Source organism: Bubalus bubalis, chromosome 7 (genome assembly GCF_019923935.1).
Source record: "Bubalus bubalis isolate 160015118507 breed Murrah chromosome 7, NDDB_SH_1, whole genome shotgun sequence".
Taxonomy (NCBI): Eukaryota; Metazoa; Chordata; class Mammalia; order Artiodactyla; family Bovidae; genus Bubalus; species Bubalus bubalis.
In genome coordinates, this window is record NC_059163.1 from 79,857,886 (window position 1) to 79,885,220 (window position 27,335).

The window sequence follows — 27,335 nt, forward strand, 5'->3', positions numbered from 1 at the left end:
TAATAATTAGCCTTTGCATGATGTTTTGTAGTTTATAAAATATTTTAATATTTTAAAAATTTGATCACAAATAAGTTAGGTGACAGTATCCTTATTTTACAGATACGGAAATTAAAAGCCTGGCTTGGCAAGGCTATAACTAGTAGGTTCCATTCCAGATTTTTGGAGACTTCAAATCCAGTCATCTTTCCATTACTCCATACTGGATCTTACGTTCCCATTCCCTATTCTTTCCAAGTTTAAATAAATAATGGGAATATTTCTGGACCACTGCCAGAAATGAAAGGAATCTATCACTGTACTCTTTATATTCCAACAAATTATATATCTTCTATTCTGACCTGTGTATCTGAATTAATGCAAGAGGCTGAACCTATCTAGTATTTATTCATTATCATTCCAGAAAGATGAGTTTATTTCCTTTGTTGTTTAGCAGAAAACAAGTATTTGATTTCATTAAACATTTCAAAAGTATAAGAAATTACTATGGTACACCAGTGCTTTTCAAATTAGTTCTAATGTAGCTGCCTTAGATGATGAGGGTTTCTGTATTTGAGGTTCTGTGTATTAACTTATTTGGGAAAAGAAATTGGAGGGAGTTTCTGTTTCAAGGAGTAAGTCTGAAAAATCTCTGTCTATACCAAGTATAGTTAGGATGGCAAAGTTATTATTTCTTCATAAAATTCCTTCATTTGAAAATGTTTTCCACGAACTCTCTAATATATTCCAGTAGTTGGATTATAAGGAACATTCTTATGAAAAAAATCCATGTTTCGTAATGAATAATGTAACTTGTTTACTTGTTTTTTACCCTAACTTTTACAACAAATCCTTTAGCAATGTAATAAAAAAATCTGATCTGACTTTTTAGTAGTGGATTTCTATTAAATTTTCTTGGACAGCATTCCATATTCTCAAATTTGTAGGTTTTTCTGGTGCTTTATTCCATTTCTCTGTTTTATATTGTCATTTGTGCCAAATTTATTCCCTTATCCCGTATCTCCCTGTCTGTTCTGATTTCTTTCATAGTGAAAATAAAAATTAGTAGACAATAATAAATCGAGTATTTCAGAAGGTTAAATGATACTTAACACATTATTAACCAGTGACATGTTAATGCTACAGGTGTTAGTTTCTGCAGAAATCCCCTGGTCGAATAATGTGTTAAAACTCTATTGTTGGATAATGAATTTATAGCCAGCTCATTGTTCTTGCTACTTTGTCCAATAATAGTGCAAAATTACTCTCCATATTTCTTTTTAAATGTCATGGGTTTAGGTTTTTTTTAGGCCTTTCCCCCTTACTTTTAGTAGTTAGCTTTTTTATATGACCCATTGCTGTGGAGAGTGGTAATTTTATTTGTTTTATATAAAGTTAGTGTATTTAATCAATATTTTTCCCTCTTTTGAAGACTGTGAACCAGAAGAGCTGACTGACTGGTCTATGGATGAAAAATGTTCATTTTGTAACCTACAAAGAGAAGCAGTCAGTGTAAGTTTTAGTGCTATGAAATTATTTCTAAACTAATTGCACAGTTGTAATGCAAATTTTTTAAACTTAATTTGTTCTGAGAATTTGGGACTTACAGTGAAATTTAAATACTTGATTTTGATAATGAGAAGAATATTTTGAAGTCTCATGTTAGATGTCTAACATTTAGCTTAACTTGCAGGTGAAAATCCCAATACACTCATCTTTTTTGCTTATTTCACATTTGTTTCTTAAAACTCCTGACTCATAAAGTTCAGTTCAGTTCTGTTTTGTATTTAGGTCAACAAAGGTGAGCCTAGTTTGATCTGAGACTACCTTACAGTCTGATTTCTTAGCAATCAGTGGTTGGAAGATAATGTAGTACTACTTTTTAGATTTTTACTTTTTCATGAAGTCTTTTGGATATCGTAATTATCTCCTGTGAAATAATTATCAGTTTTTACTGTAAACAGGGCATAAACTAGACAAGTAGAATCTTCTTGTATGGTAGGAAGTCCTAATTCTTTTAATACTGTTGTGAGAATGGCGGAGAAGAAATGGGAACTTGGAGAACTTGCACCCATTTTAGTCATGTTAGTGGGTAAACATCTGCTTTGTTCTTAAAACTCTCATTACTGGCACGCTATATAGTGAATTTATTTAACAATATATTTTATCTTTTCTCCCCCTTCCTCTTTTTTGACAGTAGTTTTGCTAAGAAATAAGGCTAGTTTGGCCCTCTATCAAAGATAAATTTCTTTTTTCCTGACTCCTTCCCCAAATTTTATGTTCTGTATATAATTTCATATATTTAAAAGACAGAACAAATGAACACTTAGAGAATTTCTTTTTGCCATTTTAATGAAGTCCCATGTTTAAATAAAAAGTAATTTTTTTATGATGTTTTCTTCTAATTTTAGGATTGTATACCATCTCTTGATTCTTCACAGTCAACACCAACAGAGGAGCTATCATCTCAGGGCCAGTCCAACACTGAAAAGATTGAATGCCAAGCAGAAAATTACCTAAATGCACTCTTTCGAAAGAAAGGTAATATTGATATACTTTGTCATTTAAAATTTGTAGTAGAGACCTAAAATGTATGAATTTTTCTCACATACGAGTTTTTAATGTCAGTCTCTACTCCATTCTTGATTATTTCCTTATTTGTCCTTAGTTTTTCTCCATATTTTTAGGGCATTAGGATTTGCAGTCACAGGGCTAGCCTTCTGCTAGGCTTTCCTTTTCACCATTCTCAAATCTCTCCTTGACTTTATTTTGTTAATTACTGTAGGCAGAAGAAAATTTTGTATGCTTTTGGTCTTTCTTATTTTGTTGCTTTTCTCAAGACTGCAGAAGTTCTTTTGCGTTCAATAAGTGATATAATATATTGCAAAACTGTTTATAGAAATGTAACAGTTAAAAATCATTTATCAGCCAGGTTGGTAGTATATTTGCTGGCTTGAGATTTCAGTGTTTCTTTGATAGCTTGAATGTGCTATTACAATGTCACTGTTCTTCTTTGCTGCCTATCTAAACATTTAATCCAAATGAGGGTTGTTTCATGTGTTTCCTTGCTTGATACATATGTATCAGGCAGAACTTGTTTTTATGTCTTAAGCTACTTGAGAAAACTAGAGAAATATAGACCCTTCCATTTTTTTTCTTGGCCATTTCTGCAATAGTAGAATGTCTTAATTTTTACCACATAGACCTTGGGAGTAAGTGATGGTTTAGGGGGAATGCAGGGTGGTAGTGGGAAGCTCATCATACCTCCCAACTTCCAGAGATGAAGAAAATGGTACTGTATGTTCATCTAAGTACTGATAGTGCTTTTAATACTTTGAATTAGGTAACATCAGATATTTTCTGTTAAATAGGTAACTTTCAAGTTTTAATCTGTAATGTTGAATATTGTCCTTACCTTTGAGAAAGGAGGCTTTTGTTCAGTCTTAGTGTTATGAGTTCTTTTATGTGTTGAAATATGAAAATCCTCTGATTAGAATAATAATTAGCATATTAAAAGGCCTAAAATTAAGAACTATATATATTTTTAAGTGTAAAGGACTGAAAATCTTTCCCTGTGTGTAATTAAAGTAACTCATATTGAGAAATTGTCATTGTCTTTAAAAAACAAATTTAAAGAATTTTTCTACATAAACCAATATAAAAATATTTTACATGCTTTAAGGATTTTGTATTAATTTAGAAAATTTTATTCTGCCTGTATATTTACACTTACGAGAAGAATTACATTCTCAGGTTTACATCACAAAGAGAGCTGGAGGAAATGTATGCATTTACACACATGCATGCAGTAAGTTTCACTCATCTTAGAACTCATTACTCAGTCTCCTTCTCCTTTGAGTAATTTGTAATGGTAGTAGGTAGAAATTAATAATAGTAACTTTTAATATTTGATAGTATGGAGTTAACCTGTGCTCCATTGCCCTATTAAGAGTAATCAGTAAAAAATTGGTACTATTTCAGCTGATTCAAGCATCTGGGTCTTCAAGAGGTCTCCTACCAGTGGTTGGGTGAGTGTTCATGGATATTTAGTGACCTCTCCATTTGGGATTTTTTGTTTTTCTTCGAGATCTTTGAAGGATCACAGAGTTTTTAAATAAAAGGTTCTTATTAGTAGTATTTTTGCCTTACTTTAGGTCTTTAGTATTTTTGTCTTTGTTAATTTCTTTATTTGTGGTCCATCATCACCTTAATTAAACATAAGGACTTTTCTACTTGTTTACTTGGCATTGTTTCTGTTGTTTGTTTTTAATTTCTATGAATGAAATAGTTTTCGAGATTTCCAATATGGTCTGACTAGAATGTGGCTAGAAGATAGTAACAGTATCTTTTAAATGGTCTTAATTCCTTTATGCATTTATTTCTTTAGTAAGTTCTTTAACTTTGAAACAAAAGGCAAAAAAAAAAAAAAAATTTTTGTTTTTAAAGATAGGAAATACTTCTGCGTCTTTGGAAGCAAATAAAATGCTAATAGAAGCCTCTAGTTGGTTGGTGAAGTTTTTATTTGATTCCTGAACATTTCACAAAGTCAGTCATTTTTAGGAATTCTGGATATTAGTAACATTAGTATTACTGATACTTTGAATCTGTTGCTTAGTTTGAGGAACATAAGCACGTGATCATCTTGCCAAAACACAGAGAAATCTTTTAATATTCTTATTATAGCTTGTTTATTATCTTTCCTAACTATAGTTTTATGGGCTTCGATGATACGTTACTTTTATTGAGAACTCACACTTGGGATAATTATTATGGTTGATGTCACCAATTATGATTGAACACTAAGCCCATTTAATCCCAAAACATTGTTGAGAGATAGATACTTTTGTTATCATTTTAACAGATAAAGATAATGAAGCTCAGAGAAGTTAAGTTTTGAGTTGTGAACATTTGAACCCTGGGAAGAAATTTTTAAAAGGTCAAAGATGTTTTATGTGAAGAACACTTAGATTCTAAGTATTAAGTAGAAAAATCTTCCTGTTTTCTACTACTTAGCAGCCTAGAATTAGGATTATTTTAATTGAATTGGGAACACTAGAGAGGACCTATCAGAAATTCAGAGCATTCCATCTTTCCTTCATATGAACTATGAACAGCTTTAGTGATTAGTTCCCTTACACTATTTAATAACTGGAAAAGCTTATTACTTAATCTAAATACAGTTTGGACAATCCCTTATATTAGAAGCTAGTCAAAAATACTCTTTGTGGGTTGAATAAGTATAGTCAGCGAGAGGGGATATTTTAGTGTAGAAGTGAATTTTTAACTAATTTTGTATATTCTTTAGAAATGTTTCAGAATTGAGTTCCTTGTAGACGTTAACCTGCACATTTACGTAGAGTGCTAGAGTAGAATGAAGCCTCCATGATAGCAGGGACTTTGTTTTGTTAATTGCAGAATCCTCAGTATATGGAATAGTACTTGTCACATCTTGTATCTTCAATAAATATTTCTTGAATGGATGAATGAGCACTGAGATACACTAAGATATGTTCCAGTTTTTCCACATACTTATGGTATTATACTTATTCCATTTGAAGAACAAAATTGTTGTGCATGTATATATAGTTTATCTTCTACTTTGTACTTAAATTTATTACTATATATGTTTAGCATGAATATGTTATTTGTTTTGAAATGTGGATAAACATAGGCATATAAATATAAAATGCCTTTTCTGAAGCTATCCTCATAGGATGTAAACTAAATTATTTTGACTTTAGGCTTCATATTCTCTGATCACCTGAAGCAGTATAAATCACTAGCTTACAATTCAAGAAGATATCTCTTTTATTTTTCAGTTAAAGAAACATACTTAACTAAATAGGACAGATAGTATGCACATTGTAGCTGAATGAATCATACTGCTAAGTATATAATAAAATAAAACCTTCCTTCATCAAAATATGATGTTTTTCCTACTTTATCCTCCACCCCTCCTACCCCCCACCCCACCCCCCCACAACACATATTTAACATTCATTTGACTATTATTCTGGCCATTTCTTTTTGAAGCCCTTCTTGATATATAGTTGAAAGCTGCTATTAACCAATCTTTTCCCCTGAAATTAATTGATAGCCAGGTTTTATATAAAGTTTTTCATGCCTTTTCTGAACACAAATCTTTTTCCCTTTAAACTTTTAATTTTTAAGCTTTATAATATTGCATGAAATAAATATTAATACTTCTTATTAATTAATTGGATTATGTCTGATACTAAAACATTTGACTTCTTAGAAACAGGAGTATTAAATCTTTTAGATTGCTTTTCTCTTAAATGCAGGTATCTTTGAATGGCTATATAAATTTGACCTGATTCATTCATGCCCTAAGTATTTCTTATACAAATGCACCTTTCTGATACCATGTGGTCATACACTGAAAAAGTGAATTTAAAGTGTTATATTCTTTGCAACCCCATAGACTGTAGCCCGCCAGACTCCTCTGTCCATGGAATTCTCCAGGCAAGAATACTGGAGCGGGTAACCATCCCCTTCTCCAGGGGAATCTTCCTGACCCAGGGATCGAACCCAGGTCTCCCACAGTGCAGTCAGATTCTTTACCATCTGAGCCACCAGGGAAGGCCCCTTGGCTTTCTCTTTATATGTGGGTTGCCTTTTTGGAACTCTCAGGGAACTGTATGTTGCTGCTGCTGCCAAGTCGCTTCAGTCATGTCTGACTCCTAGCAACCCCATGGACTGCAACCAGACTCCTCCACCCATGGGATTTTCCAGGCAAGAGTAGTGGAGTGGGTTGCCATTGCCTTCTCCAAACTGTATGTTAGTGTGGTAAAATAATCCACATACTATTATGAGTCATAATCCAGAGGTGTTCATGAAAAGATTTTTTTTTGGAGGGGGGCCATATACATAGATGATATGAATGAAATTCTGAGAACACATTTAAAGTTATAACTGGATTTAAGATATTAGGCATTTCTGTTAAAGTCACCTTTCTGCCTGTAACACCATCCATAGTAGGAATTAAAGACAGACTGTTAGATTATTCATTTACCATTACCTGGATTCTTTTATCTCCTTTTGTCTTCTTTAATCTCTAATTTGACCTAATCAGTTACCCCTTTATAAGCACCCATATTTTTTTCCACTGTGTCTTCTGAAACTTGTGATCTTTCATCAACAATCCCCTATATCCTCAGTCTTTTCTCTTAATGTTCCCTTTACTTTATTGCTTTAGGTGAAACCTGTATATTCATAAAAGATGCTTTTGTAGCCCTTTCTCTTGCTAAATGTTTTTAATTGCTTGCTTTATGTAATACAGGAATGATAAAATTGACAAGTTCTGAGATCTTTATAGCTGCTTTCCAGTCATCTATTTACTGTCCTCACTCAAAACCCTGAGCTTGTCTAAAGCACCTGACATCTACCTGTTCCATCCACATCATCATGTTACACACCTCTACTAACTTTTTTCACTTTCTTGCTCCCGTCTTAGTTCTTGGTGACTTCAAATACTATGCAGCTGATTCATGCAACATTCTGGCTTCTCAGTTACTTGACCTCTCCATTTCTAATGATCTTTTCCTCCATTCCACTCCAGCCACCTTTCTGATGATCATCCCTAGACCTTTGCCACCTCCCAAATATAATTTCAACCATCCCTATTTCTGACTACCATTTTAATAGTCATCCCAATATTTTTTTAACCTTCTTGCAACCCCCAATCTATTGACCATACCACTTCTCACTATTCATTGTCTCATGACTTTACTTTTCTCCTTACTCATTTCAGATACTGTGCTTGATTGCTGTAATCATCTTTCTATAAAATCTTAACTTCCTTGCTTCTCTTTTCCTTTCTCATATTTGCATGTCAGAACCTCATCTGGATTTTGACCCTATACCCCATATATTATACACTTGCCCTGGAACAGCTGAACTTGACTAAAGTTAAACACCTAGGTAATTATTTTATATCCCTCTCCTCAAATTCTTCACAACTAAAAACCACCACTCCTTTTTGTAGTACAGTTACCTTCTAACATTATATCATTTGCTTATTTTTTTTAATGTATTATTCACTGTCTTTTTCCATCTACTAGTATATAAACACCATGAAGAATTGGATTTTTGTTTTTTTTTCCTACTGGGATATCTCTAGCATCTGACACATAGTAGGTACTTATTTTCTGTGCTTTTAACCATCTTCACTGTGTTCTTTTCTTTTCAACTCATCCTGATTAGACTTTCTTTTCTACTACCGTACTGAAACTGTTTTATCATTTTCATTGGTAATTCCATTTTGTACTCTTTAGAGGAAAGTTAATCAATTCTCACCTTATTCAGATTTTCACCATTCATCAGTGATAGGGTTGATCACTTCCTTAATCCTGGTTTCTAGGATATTATATTCTTTTCATTTTTTCCCCCTGTCTTGCAAATTACTTCTTTCACATGCTTCTTGCTGGTTTTTGTTTTCTTTACCTTTAAATATTGAAGAGCCCAAGAGTTAGTCCGCAGTGTCTTTTCTTCTCAAATGGCTTCTCTTACTTGATAGCTTCATTTCATCCAGTAGTATGTGTTGGTGACATCTGGATATTGTAGGATTATATCTAATCCTAATCTTTTCTCTAGCTTTTCTCTCTTATATCTGTCTACTTGGTATTCTTCATTAGAATATCTAATAGGCACTTCACATGACCTCTCTAAAACAGAATTCTTGATTTTACTTTCCCAAACTTCTGTCCCAACCTTTCCTGTCTTAGTGAAAAGTATCACTCTTGACCCTAGTTGGTTGCTAGTCCCCAAAACAAGAAACTTTTCTTGATTGCTCAGTATCCTCTATACACACATGCAACCTATCATCAACTCCCATTTGTTGTTCTACCTTCAAAATCTATTCTAAATCTGACCATGTCTCACTGTTTCATTGCTGCCACTCTAATCCAAGAGACTTCATCTCTGGCATGTACTACTTAATATTGACCAGAGACATATTAACCCCACAAGCATTAGTTTCTGCAAAAATCCCCTTGTCAATATGTGTTAAAGAGCCTCCGAACTGTTTCTCTTTCTACTTTTCTCTTTCCGACCAGTTCATTTTTCTACACAAAATATTTCTGAAGCCCAAACCAGTACATTATTCCTCTGCCCAAAAGTTTCCGGTGGCTTTGCATGTCACTTAGAGTAAAATCTATCAGAGGTTTGATCTACATGGCCTAGTTTAGCCTCCTTTTCAGCCAAATCTCTTATTGCTCATTCTTTTGCAGACTCTGGCTTTTTGCTCATCCTCTGATGTGCTAACCTTATTGCCGTCTCAGGGTCTTCTCACTTGCTGTTGCTATTACCTCTGTCTAAAATCCTTGTTTGCACCTGAGCATTGCACTCCGTTGTATTAGCAAACATTACCCCTGGCCCTGATCACTTGTTGCTCCAACCACCCTGTTTATGATAATTTTTTCAGTCTTTCCTATCATTCTGCTTTTTGTTTGTTTTTCTAACTGACTCCTCTTTTAATGTGTTTGTTGTTTCTGCTACTTCTACAATATAAGAACAATAAGATGGGATTTTTATTATGCTATATCCCTAGCACTTAGAATTGTATCTGATACACTCAAAACTCAATAACTTAATTGAGTGCATATAGAAAAGGAATATTTTAAAGCTCAGCAGTAATGCTTTAAAATCATGATTTAAAAGATCATTTTTTTTTTAAAAGCATGACTTATAGTATACTAGATCTTTTAGCAAAGTCTTTAATGAGTCCTTGTATGTGATAAGAAAGTGTTCTAGGAATCAGCCTAAATAATGAAAATAAAAGTGATTCCAAATTTCTTTCAGAAATGTTTGGTCATTGAATTATTCTTTTCAGTGGTTTTACACAACCCTGATAACCTTTTAAGGACATCATTTAAATTTTGAGGAAGCAGTAGTTCTTCCATTTCTCTTTATATAAGAAGTTCTGTCTAAATTATTTCTTTGCACATTCTAATTAAGTTTAAAAAATGTAGTCTGTTAGGTGAGAGGGAAGACCTAATTCTCAGAAGAGTATAATTCTATTTGGGGCCCTTTTTTTTGTATCACCATCTGTCCCTGGGTAATATTTCTTCCCTGTACTTTGTCTCTAGTATGGCAGATAATGGAATTGGCCTGTGTATAAATAAATGTAGTAATCTATATATGCTATTCAAAATAATCAGAGTTCTGAACTGGAAAAATTCTATAATTCTATAATTACTATGTACTGTTTAGCTTTTTTGTATTAACTTATTAATATCATTTAAAAATCTTCTTAGAATACTTTTCTGATTTTCTTGAGTAACTCATAAATTCACCAGATATATCATCACCCATGTGTTCTTTCATAAAATGCTAATAATTTAGTTCTTTCTTTCCTTGAGTGTGACTTCCCCCCAAAGCAAGACTAGCAAGTTGGCCTTTATAAAACATATTTCGCATCCATGATTAGAGAAGTTAATTCATTCAGGAAAGTTCCTTCTATATGCTAGGTACCATATTAGTGAAAAAAAAGACAAAAACATCTCTGTCTGCATGAACTTTTGTGTGATAGTAAGGGGAAGCAAGCAGTAAATAAGTAAATTATGTTTGTGGTTCAGTGTACATGTATGCACATGCATACACACACACACAGTCACCTGCCTTACACACATGCTAGATATAAATATATATTTAAGTGTTGGAGACAAAGGAGGAAGAGGAGCATAGGGAATACCAGGGCACAGGTGGTATTCAAGTAACATTTGCACAACCATTTAAAAAAAAAAAAAAGGGTATCAAACTACAGAAAACCTGGGGGAAATACATTTCAAGAGTTAAAGATAATATGGATTTTGAAAAATTATGTATCAGGCATGTGGGAGGTGATTGCCACTCCTATTCCTCAGTTTTACAGACTACTTATTTTCCTTTTAAGACCAAGCTAAAATTACAGCATTTTAAAGCAGATACAGGATTTAGAGATTATTTGATTCTACTGTTCCTTTACTTATATACAAAAAAATAATTTAAGTAACTTGACCAAGGAACATGTATTATTTAACATGTATTAAATAATATAAGATAGTGATTATCAGTAATACTTAGTAAAATAATCAAAAAGCCATTTTACAAAATGTTTAATAAAGAGTTGCTTACATGAAGTGTGATGGTAATAAAAGAGATGAAGGCTTAGTTTTTGTTGCTGTTTGGTGATGAGTAATATTAAGCCAGAGTGAGCTGGGGAAGTAATGAACAGATGAATATCTGAATCCATGGAACTAGCTCTGAACCATCAGCTGAAGTCAGAGGAAAGGCAGTGGGATTTTTAAGAAACTAAAAATGGATGAACTATTCAGTTCACTTGTAGTTTTTCAGCCCCTGGTCACCTGTTAATGTGTGGAGTCTTCTCATCATTATCAAACTCACTTGTATCAGCCAAAATTTTATCTGCATGATCTGAAATTTCTTTTGAAGATTTGGTGTCAGGTATTTGTGACTCCTTTATATTTGCCTGAATAATGATTAGCATCAAGTTGAAAGATTTTATCAATCATAATTAATGTTAACAGTTATCGTTTTCATGGTCCACTTCATTAAATCTAGTCTCCTTAACAAGTTGTAAGACATTTTGCTTTACAGTCAACATTTCTTTTAACACCTGGAAGTTAACAGAAAATATGCTAGGATTGTTCATACTCCAGTCATTGTTTATTGAGATACTTTTCCCCAAGCCTGATTGGCTGAGAGTATCTTTTTATCAAAACACTTTTGATGGGAGGTAAGTAAATTTACTGTTCTTTTAATAGGTCTTAGTTTCCACACACCTCGTGTACTTTAAAGCATCTCTGCAAGTAGAGTGTGATTCTCATATTTAAAAGATGTGTGTTTCATGATACATAATAATGTATGAGACGGTAGACCTTAAGTGATGTATATGCTGTATAGGTGTATTTAAGAGACTTTAAAGGATAATTTTGATTCTATAAAATGATTTCTACCTTCTTTGTCAATTTTAAATATTATTCTGTCATATCCCTCTAATACTATTTAGTAGATTTTTAACTTCTTGGAGGCAAAGAATATTTTAATAATTTTTTTCTTTCCAATTCATTATAAACATTTCTTAGTTTCTTAAACAGAGTTCTGGTCAAGAACATAAATCATAAATATAGAAGATCCTCTTTCAACATGTAATAGGTATTTACTGCTCAATTTATGTAAATATGCATTTTAGGGATAAAATGATGAAAAATCATTTAAAGGTGAATTTTCCTGAACATACATACATGTGTGTGGTGGAATAACATGGCTTAGCTGCCAAAGAGATTTTAGGATACCATACAGCAGTATGGTTCAGGAATATTGGCAAGTGACCAAGCAAATACAGGAGAAGCCTGCTCAAAAGATTATGCAAAAGCAGTTTCCTCCTTTCAGTTGCTATATAGTCAGGTGTCTTAAAATTTTGCTCTATGAAATAATATGTTTCTAAAATGAGAGGGTTTCGTGTTTGTTTTTTGTTTTTTTTTTTTTATGAGAACTGATGTTTACAGGTTTTATTCAATCCGCCTGTCACAGGTTGTGTGTGTTCAATGCTGTGAAAATAAGGGGGTTTTTTTTGTTGTTGTTGTTTTTTTAACTTCCTGGAAAATCTACATTTCTTAGAGATCTGATTTTCTCTGATTTTTTTTCTTTTTAAATTTTGTCTCTTTAAGTTTCAGCTTCTTCATGTTATTTTAAATTTTTTTAATTAAACCACACTGTTTATTAAATATGCTTTTAAAACAGTGCTTATCTCTATTATTATATACCTAAAAACAGCAGATGGTTAGATGACTTTAGAGTAAAAACTACTATGATAATTCTTTTGCTTATTTTCTTTTTAAGATATACTTTAACACATATATGTAGAACGTTTTCATTGTCCTTGTAAATAATACATCTAAAACTCTAATCCACAATTCTTAGAACTGTGTTTCCTCTTGTTATTTTAGCTGTAAGACTTAATTAAACCTGGTTATGGTCTGCCTCCAAATTTTAGACAGCACATTGTGTTGAATTGGGTGGTATTAGAATCTCAAGATCAGGACCTTTTAAGGAAAAAATGAAAACTTAATAGCCAAGGTAATTTAGCTAACGACTGAAATAGTTCATATGTCCTGAGTTGAAATAAGAAGGAAGAGGAAGGGTATGTTAGTCAGCTGGACTTTTTGGTGGTGGTGTTGTTGTTAGATAATTTTTTTCATATACTGTACTTTTATGGATGATAAAATATAATGTAAAAAATCACCTGAGTTATCAGGCAGATAGTGAATCAATCTGTCACCTTAACTGTCTTATAAAAGGTTCAAGTTCCATCTTGCCATAATTTTGAGTCTGATATTTTCAGTTTTTTACTCTCACATAAAGGTCTTTTTTTTGATGCAATTTTTGTAGAAATAGCACTTCGTACATATCATCTAACATGAGCTTTCCTCTCTATCTCATTTAATATGATATAGTTATAATGCTCTTTTACTACTTATTCTCGGCACTTCAGTGGCTGATTAATTCTTTCTGAATATGTCTTACTGAGATATAAGGAGTCTAGGACTAGCAGAGGGTTTGATCAAATACTTTACTTGTGAAATGTAATGAATTAGTTTTATAAATTACTGTTTCATCATGTTTAATTATAAGTGTGAACTGTCAGTTACAGTTTACTATTTGCTATTGGCTAGTTGTACATTCGGAGAAGGCAATGGCACCCCACTCTAGTACTCTTGCCTGGAAAATCCCATGGACGGAGGAGCCTGGTAGGCTCCAGTCCATGGGGTCGCTAAGAGTCGGGCATGACTATAAGACTTCACTTTCACTTTTCACTTTCATGCATTGGAGAAGGAAAGGCAACCCATTCCAGTGTTCTTACCTGGAGAATCCCAGGGACAGAGGAGCCTAATGGGCTGCTCTCTATGGGGTCACACAGAGTCGGACACAACTCAAGAGACTTAACAGCAGCAGCAGTTGTACATTATATTGACAATTTGCTCAAACTGTTCTATTGATTAAAACTTACTGATTTGTTATTACTACATTGAATGGTTTGCCTTGGAAACGAACAGAGATCATTCTGTCGTTTTTGAGATTGCATCCAAGTACTGCATTTCAGACTCTTTTGTTGACCGTGATGGCCACTCCATTTCTTCTGAGGGATTCCTGCCCGCAGTAGTAGATATAATGGTCATCTCAGTTAAATTCACCCATTCCAGTCCATTTCAGTTCTCTGATTCCTAGAATGTCGACATTCACTCTTGCCATCTCTTGTTTGACCACTTCCAATTTGCCTTGATTCATGGACCTGACATTTCAGGTTCCTATGCAATATTGCTCTTTACAGCATCGGACCTTGCTTCTATCACCAGTCACATCCACAGCTGGGTATTGTTTTTGCTTTGGCTCCATCCCTTCATTCTTTCTGGAGTTATTTCTCCACTGATCTCCAGTAGCATATTGGGCACCTATTGACCTGGGGAGTTTCTCTTTCAGTATCCTATCATTTTGCCTTTTCATACTGTTCATGGGGTTCTCAAGGCAAGAATACTGAAGTGGTTTGCCGTTCTCTTCTCCAGTGGACCACATTCTGTCAGATCTCTCCACCATGACCCACCCATCTTGGGTTGCCCCATGGGCATGGCTTAGTTTCATTGAGTTAGACAAGGCTGTGGTCCTAGTGTGATTAGACTGACTAGTTTTCTGTGAGTATGGTTTCAGTGTGTTTGCCCTCGGATGGCCTCTTGCAATACCTACCGTCTTACTTGGGTTTCTCTTACCTTGGGTGTGGGGTATCTCTTCACGGCTGTTCCAGCAAAGCACAGCCAATGCTCCTTACCTTGGACGAGGGGTGTCTCCTCACCACTGACCTTCAACGTGGGATAGCTCCTCTAGGCCCTCCTGCGCTTGTGCAGCCACAGCTCCTTGGACATGGGGTTGGTCCTGCCGGCCACCGCCCCGGCCTCTGGCATGGGGGTGTGGGGTAGCTGCTCCCGCCCGCCGTGCCTGGCCTCTGGCTTAGGGGCATGGGGTAGCTCCTCCCTCCTGCCGCCCCTGACCTCGGACGTGGGGTAACTCCTCTCCTCGCTGCCCCTGACCTCGGATGCTGGGTATCTCCTCTCGGCAGCTCCCCCGACCTCGGATGCGGGGTAGCTCCTCTCCGCCGTTCTTGCGCCGTCGCAGTCTGGCAGTCTCGGCCACTGCCCCTGACCTCAGACGTGGGGTAACGCCTCTTGACCACGCCCTTCAGGCATGGGGTTCTCCCATTTTCTGCCCCTGACCTCAGACGTGGGGTAGTTCTTCTCAGCCGTGCTTAGCGCGCCGGTCGCAGCCACCAGTAATCCAAGTCTATGCCCCAACCAGTAATGCTGAAGAAGCTGAAGTTGAATGATTCTATGAAGAACTACAAGACCTTTTAGAACTAACACCCAAAAAAGATGTCCTTTTCATTATGGGGGACTGGAATGCAAAAGTAGGAAGTCAAGAAACACCTGGAGTAACAGGCAAATTTGGCCTTGGAATACGGAATGAAGCAGGGCAAAGACAATAGAATTTTGCCAAGAAAATGCACTGGTCGTAACAAACACCGTCTTCCAACAACACAAGAGAAGACTCTATACATGGACATCACCAGATGGTCAACACCGAAGTCAGATTGATTATATTCTTTGCAGCCAAAGATGGAAAAGCTCTATACAGTCAACAAAAACAAGACCAGGAGCTGACTGTGGCTCAGACCATGGACTCCTTATTGCCAAATTCAGACTTAAATTGAAGAAAGTAGGGGAAACCACTAGACCATTCAGGTATGACCTAAATCAAATCCCTTATGATTATACAGTGGAAGTGAGAAATAGATTTAAGGGCCTAGATCTGATAGATAGAGTGCCTGATGAACTATGGAATGAGGTTCGTGACATTGTACAGGAGACAGGGATCAAGACCATCCCCATGGAAAAGAAATGCAAAAAAGCAAAATGGCTGTCTGGGGAGGCCTTACAAATAGCTGTGAAAAGAAGAGAAGCGAAGAGCAAAGGAGAAAAGGAAAGATATAAACATCTGAATGCAGAGTTCCAAAGAACAGCAAGAAGAGATAAGAAAGCCTTCTTCAGCAATCAATGCAAAGAAATCGAGAACAACAACAGAATGGGAAAGACTAGAGATCTCTTCAAGAAAATCAGAGATACCAAAGGAACATTTCATGCAGAGATGAGCTCGATAAAGGACAGAAATGGTATGGACCTAACAGAAGCAGAAGATATTAAGAAGAGATGGCAAGAATACACAGAACAACTGTACAAAAAAGATCTTCATGACCCAGATAATCACGATGGTGTGATCACTGATCTAGAGCCAGACATCCTGGAATGTGAAGTCAAGTGGGCCTTAGAAAGCCTCACTACAAACAAAGCTGGTGGAGGTGATGGAATTCCAGCTGAGCTATTCCAAATCCTGAAAGATGATGCTGTGAAAGTGCTGCACTCAATATGCCAGCAAATTTGGAAAACTCAGCAGTGGCCACAGGACTGGAAAAGGTCAGTTTTCATTGCAATCCTAAAGAAAGGCAATGCCAAAAAATGCTCAAACTACCGCACAATTGCACTCATCTCACACTCTAGTAAAGTAATGCTCAAAATTCTCCAAGCCAGGCTTCAGCAATATGTGAACCATGAACTTCCTGATGTTCAAGCTGGTTTTAGAAAAGGCAGAGGAACCAGAGATCAAATTGCCAGCATCTGCTGGATCATGGAAAAAGCAAGAGAGTTCCAGAAAAACATCTATTTCTGCTTTCTTGACTATGCCAAAGCCTTTGACTGTGTGGATCACAATAAACTGTGGAAAATTCTGAAAGAGATGGGAATAACAGACCACCTGATCTGCCTCTTGAGAAATCTGTATGCAGGTCAGGAAGCAAGTTAGGACTGGACATGGAACAACAGACTGGTTCCAAATAGGAAAAGGAGTACGTCAAGGCTGTATATTGTCACCCTGTTTATTTAACTTATATGCAGAGTACATCATGAGAAACACTGGACTGGAAGAAACACAAGTTGGAATCAAGATTGCCGGGAGAAACATCAATAACCTCAGATATGCAGATGACACCAGCCTTATGGCAGAAAGTGAAGAGGAACTAAAAAGCCTCTTGTTGAAGGTGAAAGTGGAGAGTGAAAAAGTTGGCTTTAAAGCTCAACATTCAGAAAAAAGCCTCTTGATGAAGGTGAAAGTGGAGAGTGAAAAAGTTGGCTTTAAAGCTCAACATTCAGAAAACGAAGATCATGGCATTCAGTCCCATCACTTCATGGGAAGTAGATGGAGAAACAGTGGAAACAGTGTCAGACTTTATTTTGGGGGGCTCCAAAATCACTGCAGATGGTGACTTCAGCCATGAAATTAAAAGACACTTACTCCTTGGAAGCAAAGTTATGACCAACCTAGATAGCATATTGAAAAGCAGAGACGTTACTTTGCCAACAAAGGTCCGTCTAGTCAAGGCTATGGTTTTTCCTGTGGTCATGTATGGATGTGAGAGTTGGACTGTGAAGAAGGCTGAGTGCCCACGAATTGATGCTTTTGAACTGTGGTGTTGGAGAAGACTCTTGAGAGTCCCTTGGACTGCAAGGAGATCCAACCAGTCCATTCTGAAGGAGATCAGCCCTGGGATTTCTTTGGAAGGAATGATGCTAAAGCTGAAACTCCAGTACTTTGGCCACCTCATGCGAAGAGTTGACTCATTGGAAAAGACTCTGATGCTGGGAGGGATTGGGGGCAAGAGTAGAAGGGGATGACAGAGAATGAGATGGCTGGATGGCATCACTGACTTGATGGACTTGAGTCTGAGTGAACTCCTGGAGTTGGTGATGGACAGGGAGGCCCAGCATGCTGCGATTCATGGGGTCGCAAAGAGTTGGACATGACTGAGCGACTGATCTGATCTGATGTCTGATCTGTTACTTCATAGCAATCATCCCCTGCCTTTTCTGCATATGGATTGTGTGCGTGTGCGTGTGTATGTGCGTGTGTGTTCTCCCTTAAGTGTTTTGAATGAAGTCTTTAAAATGTTTCTATTGTCAGTGGAAAGGTCAAAACATAAGTTTTACCATCAAACATGGACTAAAGTCTTGCCCTACCGTTTATTCACTATATAGTTCTGGTAAACTACTTACCATTTTATGTGGCTTAGTTTCATGTGCAGAAGAGGCATAATAATTGTGGATGCTTGTATTCTGTTGTCTGCCCTCACCCACTAAAAAATAGTTTTATTAAAGATATTAGTTTAGATTTTAGTGTTTTAGCATTGATAGGTATGGTGTGTGTTCAATAGTAGCTTCTTGTAGAAAAAAGAACATGGACTATGAAATCAAATCTAGATGGGTTGCTTCCTGTTTGTTTTGTTTCTTTTTTATTAAATAACTGTGATATTAGGCCAATTATTTAACTTGGTGATACTACATCATTGTGCAAATTTGTTGTTGTTCAGTCGCTAAGTCATGTCCAATTCTTTGTGGCTTCATGGAGTGCAGTATACCAGCCTTCCCTGTCCTTCACTATCTCCCAGAGTTTTCTCAAACTCATGTCAGTTGAGTTGGTGATGCCATCGAACCATCTCATTCTCTGTCACCCCCTTCTTCTCTTGCCCTCAGTCTTTGCCAGCATCAGGGTCTTTTCCATTGAGTTGGCTCTTCATGTCAGGTGGCCAAAGAATTGGAGCTTCAGCTTCAGCATTAGTCCTTCCAGTGAATGTTCAGGGTTGATTTCCTTTAGGATTGTGCAAATTAATATAATGTAAATGAAACATCCAGCTTAGTGCCATGTTTATAATAGCCATCCAGGGAAGAGTAGCCCTATGGCAGATTGCACTATTTTTGTTTGTTTGAGTGTATAAGAAAAGGAGGCACTGGCATCTAAATGACTTTCTCTAATCATACTATGGCACAGTAGTTGAGGTCAAATTTGGGGTTAGACCTGGATTCTAGAGTTGCTTCTACTACTTATTCAGCCTTGTGTGACCTTAGGCAAACTTTTTAACCTCTTTAAGACTAGTTTCCATTTCTCTAGTGAAAATTTCTCAATTGCCTCAGACTCTTTGCAACCCCATGGACTCTAGAGTCCATGGAATTCTCCAGGCCAGAATACTGGAGTGGGTCGCTGTTCCCTTCTCCAGAGTATTTTCCCAACCCAGGATTGAACCCAGGTCTCCCACCTTGCAGGCAGATTCTTTACCAGCTGAGCCACCAGGGAAGCCCCCATTTCTATATAATGGGAATAATTCTGGCATTCTTAAGAGGATTATTGTGATGACTTGAAGAGATAAGCCATCCAAACTCACCAAATTTTAGACATTATTTATGTGTAGTTTTTCTTGTATACCAGTTATACCACAACAAATTTGGGGAAGAGTGGGAGGAAAAATTAATGTAAGGACTCAATAATCTAAAACTAATGCTGCTATTCAGTATTATTTATTATCAGTATCATCAATTACTTGGAATTACACTAAATCAAAAAAGGAAGATCATAAAGGATTTAGTTCTCAAGTTTTGTAATCATGAAGAAAATTGCCTTTAGGAGCCCATGAATTAATAACTTAACATCAAAGTATAAGGTATCAATCATGCTGCTGCTGCTAAGTTGCTTCAGTCGTGTCCAACTCTGTGCGACCCCGGAGATGACAGCCCACCAGGCTCCCCTGTCCCTGGGATTCTCCAGGCAAGAACACCAGAGTGGGTTGCCATTTCCTTCTCCAGGTATCAATCATAACAATCTCAAAAGTGAGTGATAATACTTAAATGCAGTGGCATCCCACTCCAGTACTCCTGCCTGGAGAATCCCATGGATGGAGGAGCCTGGTAGGCTGCAGTCCATGGGGTCGCTGAGGGTTGGACACGACTGAGCGACTTCACTTTCACTTTTCACTTTCATGCATTGGAGAAGGAAATGGCAACCCACTCCAGTGTTCTTGTCTGGAGAATCCTAGGGACGGGGGAGCCTGGTGGGCTGCCGTCTATGGGGTCACACGGAGTCAGAAACAACTGAAGTGACTTAGCAGCAATACTTAAGAACTGTCAGCAGCAAATGTAGTATTCTTTGGATACTTCAGCGGAGTAGAATGATTAGGTAAATAAAATACAAATTACAACGTTTATTTTATACAAAAAAAGTCACTTTTGTGCTTCAATTTCTTATTTGATAAAATGGAAAGTTTTTGCTAAAGTGTGTTGATATATTTTGTTAGCCTATGTAGCATTAAGGAAGTGAAACAAAGTTAAAAGAATGTTTGAGAGAAATTATTTTACAGGCATATATACCAACCAGTCTTAATAATCATTTGAGACACTTTGAAGTAAAATTTCAGTCTGGATAGTTTGAAAAGTTGGCTGTTCTTGTTAGCCATTTTTCTTATTCTGTCCATGTTCTGATTGGTTAGAGGACCAAAGCTGATTTTAAAATATTAACTAGTAACAGTGAAAATCTTGTATTTTGTGTAATGATAGGTCACATTTTCTAGAGAAAAATATAAATTATTTGGGAACTACTTATTATTTTAGGTTACTTTTTACTTCTTTAGATTCATATGGGCATGGCAACTCACTCGAGTATTCTTGCCTGGAGAATCCCATGGACAGAGGAGCCTGGTGGGCTACAGTCCTTAGGGTGGCAAAGAGTCAGACACAACTAAAACGACTTAGCTACACAATCAAGAGTATACATTATAGTAGCTAGAAATGTTAAAATACTTCTATGTGTATTTAAGAAAATTTATATTTAAGCCAGCAACATGTTAAAGTGGACCCTCATAGGGTTGCTCCTATCTTAAACATACATACTAAGTTAGGCTACCAGTGTTTCTGATGAACAATTGGAACAATGATACTAGCCATATATGCTTGTGAGTCTGATCATATGCTCTAATAGTCTGGTATTATTTGAACTTCTGGTATTATTTGGGCATGTTATGGCCTAGTGGCTCCTGATTTACTTTGTACATATTTCACTTTTCAATTTAAAATACTCTAAAATTCTACAAAACCATCTGTGAGCCTATATTAAATGCTGGTTATTTTTTTACTTTATGTTTGTTTTTCTAAAAAGCATACTTACTATTTTGGCAGTAGTGGTTGTTGTTGCTGAGGTTTATTTGTAAAAGAAACACTCACTCTTTGGTGGAGTAATGGTCAGTGCCTACCTAGATTAGGGTATATTTATGTACCTCTGGCATTGTCGTTTATTGGAGTGACTGAAATTCCAGGGTTGCAGGCCTTATATGTGTCTGGAAGGTTATAGAAATAAAACTATAACAAGTTTTTGCGGTTGCATCCATTTCTTTGACTCAATCCTTGTTAAACCTGGAAATGTTTTAGACTGTTAGTAGAGAGCATTCCTTTATTGTTAAATATTTTGTTAGAACAACAACAAAAAAACATATTGGAGCAGTGCTGTAAAATGGTGCTGTCCAAAATCATCTGTGCATGTAGTCAGGGATTAAGTAAGATGATCTCCTGAAGTGCAGGAATTCTATTTACATTGATATAAGTCCTTAATAAAATAAGACTTTTTCAGTCAAGAGAACCAAGGCTCCTTGGAGAAGTGGTTGCTTCCATGGCTGGGGTTGGGAAAATATAAAATGAATTTGGAGCATCTTGTGGTACCAGAATTCCAGACATCCTGGAATGTGAAGTCGAGTGGAGGTGATGGAATTCCGGTTGAGCTATTTCAAATCCTAAAAGATGATGCTGTGAAAGTGCTGCACTCAATATACCAGCAAATTTGGAAAACTCAGCAGTGGCCATAGGACTGGAAAAGGTCAGTTTTCATTCCAGTCCCAAAAAAGGCATGCCTAAGAATGCTCAAACTACCGTACAATCGCACTCATCTCACACGCTAGCAAAGTAATGCTCAAAATTCTCCAAGCCAGGCTTCAACAATACGTGAACTGTGAACTTCTAGATGTTCAAGCTGGTTTTAGAAAAGGCAGAGGAACCAGAGGTCAGATTGCCAGCATCCACTGGATCATGGAAAAAGCAAGAGAGTTCCAGAAAAACATCTATTTCTGCTGTCTTGACTATGCCAAAGCCTTTGACTGTGTGGATCACAATAAACTGGAAAATTCTGAAAGAGATGGGAATACCAGACCACCAGACCTGCCTCTTGAGAAATCTGTATGCAGGTCACGAAGCAACAGTTAGAAGTGGGCATGAAACAATAGACTGGTTCCATATAGGAAAAGGAGTATGTCAAGGCTGTATATTGTCACCCTGCTTATTTAACTTATATGCAGAGTACATCATGAGAAATGCTGGACTGGATGAAGCACAAGCTGGAATCAAGATTGCCAGGAGAAATATCAGTTACCTCAGATATGCAGATGACACCACCCTAATGGGAGAAAGTGAAGAACTAAAGAGCCTCTTGATGAAAGTGAAGGAGGAGAGTAAAGAAGTTAGCTTAAAGCTCAGCATTCAGAAAACTAAGATCATGGCATCCAGTCCCATCACTTCATGGCAGATAGATGGGGAAACAGTGGAAACAGTGGCAGACTTTATTTTGGGGGGCTCCAAAATCACTGCAGATGGTGACTGCAGCCATGAAATTAAAAGATGCTCACTATTTGGAAGAAAAGTTATGACCAACCTAGATAGCATATCAAAAAGCAGAGATATTACTTTGCCAACAAAGGTCTATCTAGTCAAGGCTATGGTTTATCCATTAGTCACGTATGGATGTGAGAGTTGAACTATAAAGAAAGCTGAGCACTGAAGAATTGATGCATTTGAACTGTGGTGTTGGAGAAGACTCCTGAGAGTCCCTTGGAGTGCATGGAGATCCAACCAGTCCATCCTAAAGGAGATCAGTCCTGGGAGTTCATTGGAAGGACTGATGTTGAAGCTGGAGCTCCAGTACTTTGGCCACCTGATGCAAAGCTGACTCATTTGAAAAGACCCTGATACTGAGAAAGATTGAAGGCAGGAGTAGGAGGGGATGACAAAGGATGAGATGGTTGGATGGCATCACTAACTCAATGGACGTGAGTTTGAGTAAACTCCAGGAGTTGGTGATGGACAGGGAGGCCTGGCATGTAGCAGTCCATGGAGTCGCAAAGAGTTGGACACGACTGAGTGACTGAACTGAAGTGTGGTACCAGAAATCAAAAGCATGTTTAGTCACTCAGTCATTGTCTGACTCTTTGTGACACCATGAACTATAGCCTATCAGGCTCCTCTGTCCATGGAATTCTCCAGGCCAGAATACTGGAGTGAGTATCCTTTTCCTTCTCCGGGGGATCATCTCGACCCAGGGATTGAACTTGGGTCTCCTGCATTGCAGGCAGATTCTTTACCATCTGAGCCACCCGAGAAGCCAAAAAGTAAGGAAGTCTCGATAAAAGGTAAGTTGGTAGGACACAGGTGCCAGCCAACCTGAAAGAGCTTCTAATGGTCAAAACTGGAACAACTTGAGAAAAAAAATAAGGGTATAATCCATAGAGTAAAATCAGTATTCATTTTTTCACATTGATATAAATGAAGAAGGGACAGCTCTAGCTTACAAAAGAATTCCAATTTTAAAATATAAGGAATGTAGGAAATTAAAATCATCCTTAGAACACCACGGTGACAATCATTGCATCCAGCAATGAGTGCTAAAATCAGTGGGCAAAATTTTGATGAGAAACAGAATATCATTCTAACAGTATCTCCCCCAGTGTATTAATTATGAAGAGAGAAGGAGAAGCATTGCAATACAGAAACCCAGCAGATTTCCAGGGTAGCATCACCAGTCTTAAAAAACATCCAGTCTTATTGGTGCACTGATCTGATGCACTGAGAAATTCACATTCTTTTTGTAGTATTCTTGCCAAAGATGCATAACTGAACTGAACGTGAGAAAGCATCAGCTGTATTGAGGTACATTCTCCCAAATAACTGACCAGTACTCATCCAAAATGTGTAATATCATGAAAGACAAGGAAAGTGCAAAACTTTCACTGTTTAGAGGAAACTAAGGCAGAAAGTGAAGAGGAACTAAAAAGCCTCCTGATGAAAGTGAAAGTGGAGAGTGAAAAAGTTGGCTTAAAGCTCAGCATTCAGAAAACAAAGATCATGGCATCCAGTCCCATCACTTCATGGGAAATAGATGGGGAAACAGTGGAAATAGTGTCAGACTTTTTTTGGGCTCCCAAATCACTGCAGATGGTGACTGCAGCCATGAAATTAAAAGACGCTTACTCCTTGGAAGGAAAGTTATGACCAACCTAGATAGCATATTGAAAAGCAGAGACATTACTTTGCCAACAAAGGTCTGTCTAGTGAAGGCTATGGTTTTTCCAGTGGTCATGTATGGATGTGAGAGTTGAACTGTGAAGAAAGCTGAGCACTGAAGAATTGATGCTTTTGAACTGTGGTGTTGGAGAAGACTCTTGAGAGTCCCTTGGACTGCAAGGAGATCCAACCAGTCCATTCTGAAGGAGATCAGCCCTGGGATTTCTTTGGAAGGAATGATGCTAAAGCTGAAACTCCAGGACTTTGGCCACCTCATGCGAAGAGTTGACTCATTGGAAAAGACTCTGATGCTGGGAGGGATTGGGGGCAGGAAGAGAAGGGGACAACAGAGGATGAGATGGCTGGATGACATCACTGATTCGATGGACGTGAGTCTGGGTGAACTCTGGGAGTTGGTGATGGATAGGGAGGCCTGGTGTGCTGTGATTCATGGGGTTGCAAAGAGTCGGACATGACTGAGCGACTGAAATGAACTCAACTGAAGGTAACAGAATAATTAAATGCATTGTGTGATCCTGGATTGGATTTTGGAATAGAAAGGGGACTCTAATGGGAAAACTGATGAATTCCAAATAAAATCTACAGTTAATAATATTATACTGATACTAACTTCTGTGTTTTGATAATTGGTTATATAGGATGTTAACATTAAGAAAAAGCTGGGAAAAGAATTTACAGGCCATTTTGTACTGTTTTTGAAGCTTTTTTGTAGTCTAAAACTATTTTTAAAGTTTAAAATATTTTTTAAAGCATAATAAAAATAAATAACCTTTACTAATTTTTGATGGATGGACTAACAGTGACACCCTTATTTGAGCTTTGTATCAGAAGTCCCTTGCCATATAAAGGAGACCTAGTGTTTTGGGAGAAGAGTGAGAGCTCAGTCCTTCAGACAGGGAGAGATTGGTAATGGAACCCTTATTCTTTGGTTTTTCATTCTGAGTGTTGTGATATATTGTAGTTTGTATGGCCCAGTTAAATGGATGTACATATTCTACTGTGTAATTTTTTCTGAATTAACTCTTAAAAATAGATAAGTGGCATTTAAAGATTCTATCATCGATGAACCCTCCTCTAAGTATATGCTGTGCTTTGAGATGTTTGGCACATAATAATGTGATGATGTAATTTATAAATAATATACATATTTTAAGGTGCATTCTCAGTTTAGTTGATTGATGAGTGAATATCCAACAGAATGTGAACAACTCTGCTCTAATGGTATATTTTAGAGATTAACTGATTCTTCCGAAGTCCAAAAGTGGTGAGCTGAACGTAACAAAGAACATTTAATTGCTAAAATGTCTCATAGGTAAAATTGTAGTCACAGGGGAGTTGGACTTTCTGTTTAACAACGCTAAGAGATTCACAGATATTGTGGTCAGACTATGGCTTTAAAGAGGCAAAAAATAGGAGGAGCAGGAAAAGTAAGGAGGGGCAAAGGGATTAAATGTCTACATTAAGCTATGATAGGCCATGACTTTTACTAATGCCTCATTTAGTCTTTAAGAAATGAAACTTGGAAGTACATCTGGGGTACAGCGAGAGTTTCCTCTTATGATAATAGCATGAATTCCATGATAACATGTTTCTATCTTCCTTACTCACCCACCCACCCCTACCCCTCCAAAAACATTGAAAAAGGCAGAAGTGCTATGGTTATGTATTCTGAATGTTCCTCTGGCCTGGTGGATTCCCATTTTATGTGGGAAGTTGAGACCATCAAATTTGTGGAATAAAGAGAAGCTTCAGGAAGCCCATCCCATGTCCACTTACCTGATCCTTGATTTTATATTTATCCTTTGCAGTGCATGTTCAGTAGTGACATAGTAAACCAGAATGAAAACAACATAAGCAATGTCTAAATCTGCATTCTTGCCTGTCTTTGAACTAGCTAACTCATAAGACTTCTAGGGGGGGAAAAGTCATTTTTCTCTATTATTTCCTTTCAGTGACTGTTTAGAAACCTTTGTGTTATGTGTAAAAGAATAAACAAATGTTTTCTCTTTCTTTTTTCTCTGTGCCCTGTGAAAAATTATAACAAAAAATATTAGCTTGAAATGTGGAAATCATTTATTTATGAAATTTATTGAGTTACCTTGTTGTGGTACCATTGTAGATCCTTGAATAGGTAAATGAGTAAGATACAGTTCTTGGTCTCAGGGAGTACAGTGGCATGTTATATAGTAGGATACAGTGGATATAATACTAGTTAAGGTTAATAAAAGAGACACAGAGAAAGAATATTTTCTGTTCTCTAGGAGTTAGTGATCCAGTATGGAAGGATACAATGTAAAGATTGTATATTTTTTGGAAGAATATCTTGAGGCTTATTTGGCCTTCAGTTTCAACATTCATGAGTACAGTACAGGAGGTTAAAGTGGAGAAGAGAATCAAGAGCATATGAACTGTTCTTTTTATTCTGTCTCCACTGTATCCTACTTTATTATCTTGTCATGTCCAGAAAAGAATACATTTAAATCCTACAGTAACCCTTATCAAACTTAACTCATTTAGAATAGAATTTTTACAGCCTTATTTGGACTTTACTATGTTGTTCAAGTATTAGAGTTTCTTTGGTAGGGAATCTGATTTTTAAGACCTTTGTTTCTGTTTGTTCCCAGGAATGCCTTAACTTTAGCAGACCTAAAAGCTTCTTTGAAGACTTTTGTATCTTTCTGAATGCCACATTGGTTATAGTGGGTATTTTCTACAACTGGATATGTTCTACAAACACTTGTGGAGCACTAGCCATAATTCTTCTACAGTAAAGCTGAAACTCCAGTACTTTGGCCACCTCATGCGAAGAGTTGACTCATTGGAAAAGACTCTGATGCTGGGAGGGATTGGGGGCAGGAGGAGAAGGGGACGACAGAGGATGAGATGGCTGGATGGCGTCACTGATTCGATGGACATGAGTCTGAGTGAACTCCTGGAGTTGGTGATGGACAGGGAGGCCTGGTGTGCTGCAATTCATGGGGTCGCAAAAGGTCAGACACGACTGAGCGACTGAACTGAACTGAATAGCCTCCAGACAGTAACTTCTAAACTCTGTTGAAAGTGCCTGTGATAGGA

At 36.9% G+C, this 27,335-nt stretch overlaps 1 protein-coding gene across 14 annotated transcripts in view; it reads left to right on the forward strand.

The window, feature by feature from the left end:
• The window catches only part of LCORL (ligand dependent nuclear receptor corepressor like), a 175,206-nt gene that overhangs the window by 61,536 nt on the left and 86,335 nt on the right, over positions 1-27,335 (forward strand). For 10 of the 14 annotated variants that reach the window (XM_044946046.1, XM_006063947.3, XM_044946055.1 and 7 more), the window contains 2 exons: positions 1,412-1,491; positions 2,391-2,520. In XM_044946046.1, coding sequence (XP_044801981.1) covers positions 1,412-1,491; positions 2,391-2,520 — 210 coding nt within the window. The remainder of the gene's footprint in view (positions 1-1,411; positions 1,492-2,390; positions 2,521-27,335) is intronic. The other 4 variants (XM_044946052.1, XM_044946051.1, XM_044946054.1 and 1 more) reach the window with 1 other exon arrangement.